Source organism: Saprolegnia parasitica (genome assembly GCF_000151545.1).
Source record: "Saprolegnia parasitica CBS 223.65 unplaced genomic scaffold supercont2.1016, whole genome shotgun sequence".
NCBI classification, from domain to species: domain Eukaryota; phylum Oomycota; class Saprolegniomycetes; order Saprolegniales; family Saprolegniaceae; genus Saprolegnia; species Saprolegnia parasitica.
The window spans coordinates 1-2,600 of record NW_012157410.1 but is presented as its reverse complement, the minus strand read 5'-3'; the positions used below and the strand labels follow the sequence as shown (position 1 = coordinate 2,600).

Here is a 2,600-nt window from a genome sequence, read left to right as displayed (position 1 = left end):
GCTCACGGCCAAGCACCAGCAGCTAGTCTCGGGCGTCTACCTCTCAGCGTTCTGGGCCGCCAACATCCTGTACGACATCCTGAGCTTCCTCCCAATGCTCGGCATCTTGCTCGGGCTCATTCTGGGCTTTGGCATCACGCCCTACACGGCCAACTCGGAGGCGGTCGACGACGCGCTCTCGGCGACAGCGCTTCTCTTCTTTCTCACGGGTGTCGCGCTCGTCGCGTCGGCGTACGTCGGTGCCTTCTTCCTCAAGGAGCATTCATCGGCGCAGACGATCATGGTGCTTTCGCACCTCGGTGTCACGGTCGCCTTTTTCGTGGCCGAGAATGTATTGTATACGTTCTCAAAGCCGAGCATGAACAACGTCTGGCGCGTGGCGCCGCTGTACGCGCTTGGCGACGGTCTCCGCAACGTCACGGCGGCGAACGCCAAGTACATCACGCTACCCAACGGCACGTCGACCAAGATGCGTCTGCATGCCCTCGCCCCCAGCGGTGTCTACGAGCACCTCACGTACCTCGGTACGACCGCTTGTGTCTTCTTTGTCTTGCTCTTCTGCCTCGAGTACCTTCGCACGGTCAAGGCGCATTCGTACAACGCGGCACCCGATACGACAGACGCTGCATCGATGACAGACACGGACGTAATTGCCGAAAACGCGCGCGTCACGGCGCTGTCCAGCACGACCGACAACGCAGTCGTCATTGACCAGCTGCGCAAAGTCTTCAACGACTTGTTCTTCCGCGCCGAGCCTGTGAAAGCGGTGAAAGGACTCTCGGTCGCGCTGCCAAAGGGCGAGTGTTTCGGTCTCCTTGGGGTACGACTCTCACGCGATAATCGTGTCGACAGGTCTCATGCGTTCATTAGGTCAACGGTGCCGGCAAGTCGACGACGCTCAAGATGCTACTGGGCGAGGTCGCGCCGTCGGCAGGTCGCGCCTTCCTCGCTGGTCGCAACGTCGTGTCGCAGCACAACCAAGCACGCACGCTCGTCGGGTACGTCTGGAGCGTCCTTGGTGCAACAGGTCGTTTACGCGTGTCTCGCGTAGGTACTGCCCGCAGTTTGATGCGCTCTTTGACCTCCTCACGGTGCGCGAACACTTGCAGTTGTACGCGGCGCTGCGCGGCCTTCGCGGGTCGGACGCCAAGCGCGCGATTGCACAGCTCATATCCAAGCTTCGGCTCACGTCGTTCGAGCACGTCCTCGCGTCGCACTTGAGCGGCGGCAACAAACGCAAGCTCTCGGTTGCGATCGCCGTGATCGGGTCGCCGCCCATCATCATCCTCGACGAACCGTCCACGGGCATGGACCCGGTGTCGCGCCGGTTCCTTTGGGAGGTCATCTCGGACCTCTCGACGCACCAGCGCGAGTCGACGGTCATTCTGACGACCCACTCGATGGAAGAGTGCGAAGCCTTGTGCTCGCGCGTCGGTATCATGGTCAGCGGCGGCCTCCAGTGCCTCGGGAGCATTCAGCACATCAAGCAAAAGTTTGGCCACGGCCTCGTACTCGACCTCAAGCTGCGCGTGCCCGAGCAAGCGGCGACCGAAGCGATGGCCGCCACGCTGCCGTCCACGCTCAGCATGGATGACATGATCCACTGGTGCGGCCGTCTTCGCAAGCCGTCGCGCGCATCGCTTTTGGTGCCCGACCACGCCACGGGCTTCTTCCTCGCCCACTTGGCCAATACCGAGGGCGCGGTCGACGTTGCATCTTTCTGCTCGTGGTGGATCGGCGAAGACATGTTTGACGCGATCGCCCAGCACCTCCATGCGGCCACAAACGGTGCAATCGACGTCGTCTTCCGCGAGCCGGCGCTCGTGCAGTTCAAGCTCCGCACGACGCTCTCGGTCGCGTTCAGCGTCGTCGAGGCGGCCAAGCAAACGTTTTCCATTCAAGAGTACGCGGTCTCGCAGACTTCGCTCGAAGACATCTTCAATGCGTTCGCGTCCAAGCAAGAACGACGCGAAGAGCCGTCGTTGACAAGCGGGTGCTGCGGCTGCTTTAAGAAGGCGCGGTCGACAAGAAACAACCAGTACCACGCACTGTCGAGCCCCTAAGTAGTGTTGTCTTTTTGCCAAGCTCGTGACGTCGTCGTATCGTTTGCATATACACTTCAATTCAACTGGTCCATGCATCAAATACTTTACTAAAAACAATGTGAGCATTATGGCAGAGGTGGTGGGGTCGCATTAGTATTACCTTAGAGTAGCAGAGCGACGTGAAATTCGTGTGGAGTCACAGGCTGCATGTCGTTGGCAAGAGAGGGTATGCATGCATTAGATAATGTTATGATAAGACGACGCGACAAGCAAGACGAGTAGAAAGTGACCACCAAGTTAGACGCCTGGGACTGGCGTTCGGGCGTCTTCGCTCGTCTCGTCCGACCACGCCTCGACCGGGTCGTCGTAGCGCTGGGCCAAGATCCGCGTGACAAACATGTTCCCGTGCACGTTCGTCATGGTCGAGAGCCGATCAAAGATAAAGTCGCCAGCCACAATGTACACAAACGACGACGGCAGCGGCGTCGTTGGTAGCACTGTCTTCCAGACCGTCATGAGCATCACGATCGCTGCATTGGGCACCGGCGCCGTGCC

General features: G+C 59.8%; 1 protein-coding gene across 1 annotated transcript; it reads left to right on the top strand.

Annotated features, from left to right (window-relative positions):
• Window positions 1–26: 26 nt before the first annotated feature.
• Window positions 27–2,063, top strand: SPRG_18165 (hypothetical protein; the record flags this gene model as incomplete). Its single annotated transcript, XM_012357601.1, has 3 exons — window positions 27–820; window positions 871–998; window positions 1,052–2,063. The coding sequence occupies exons 1-3, from the start codon at window positions 95–97 to the stop codon at window positions 2,061–2,063; spliced, it is 1,866 nt and encodes a 621-aa protein (XP_012212991.1). The 5' UTR covers window positions 27–94.
• Between the last annotated feature and the right edge of the window lie 537 nt (window positions 2,064–2,600).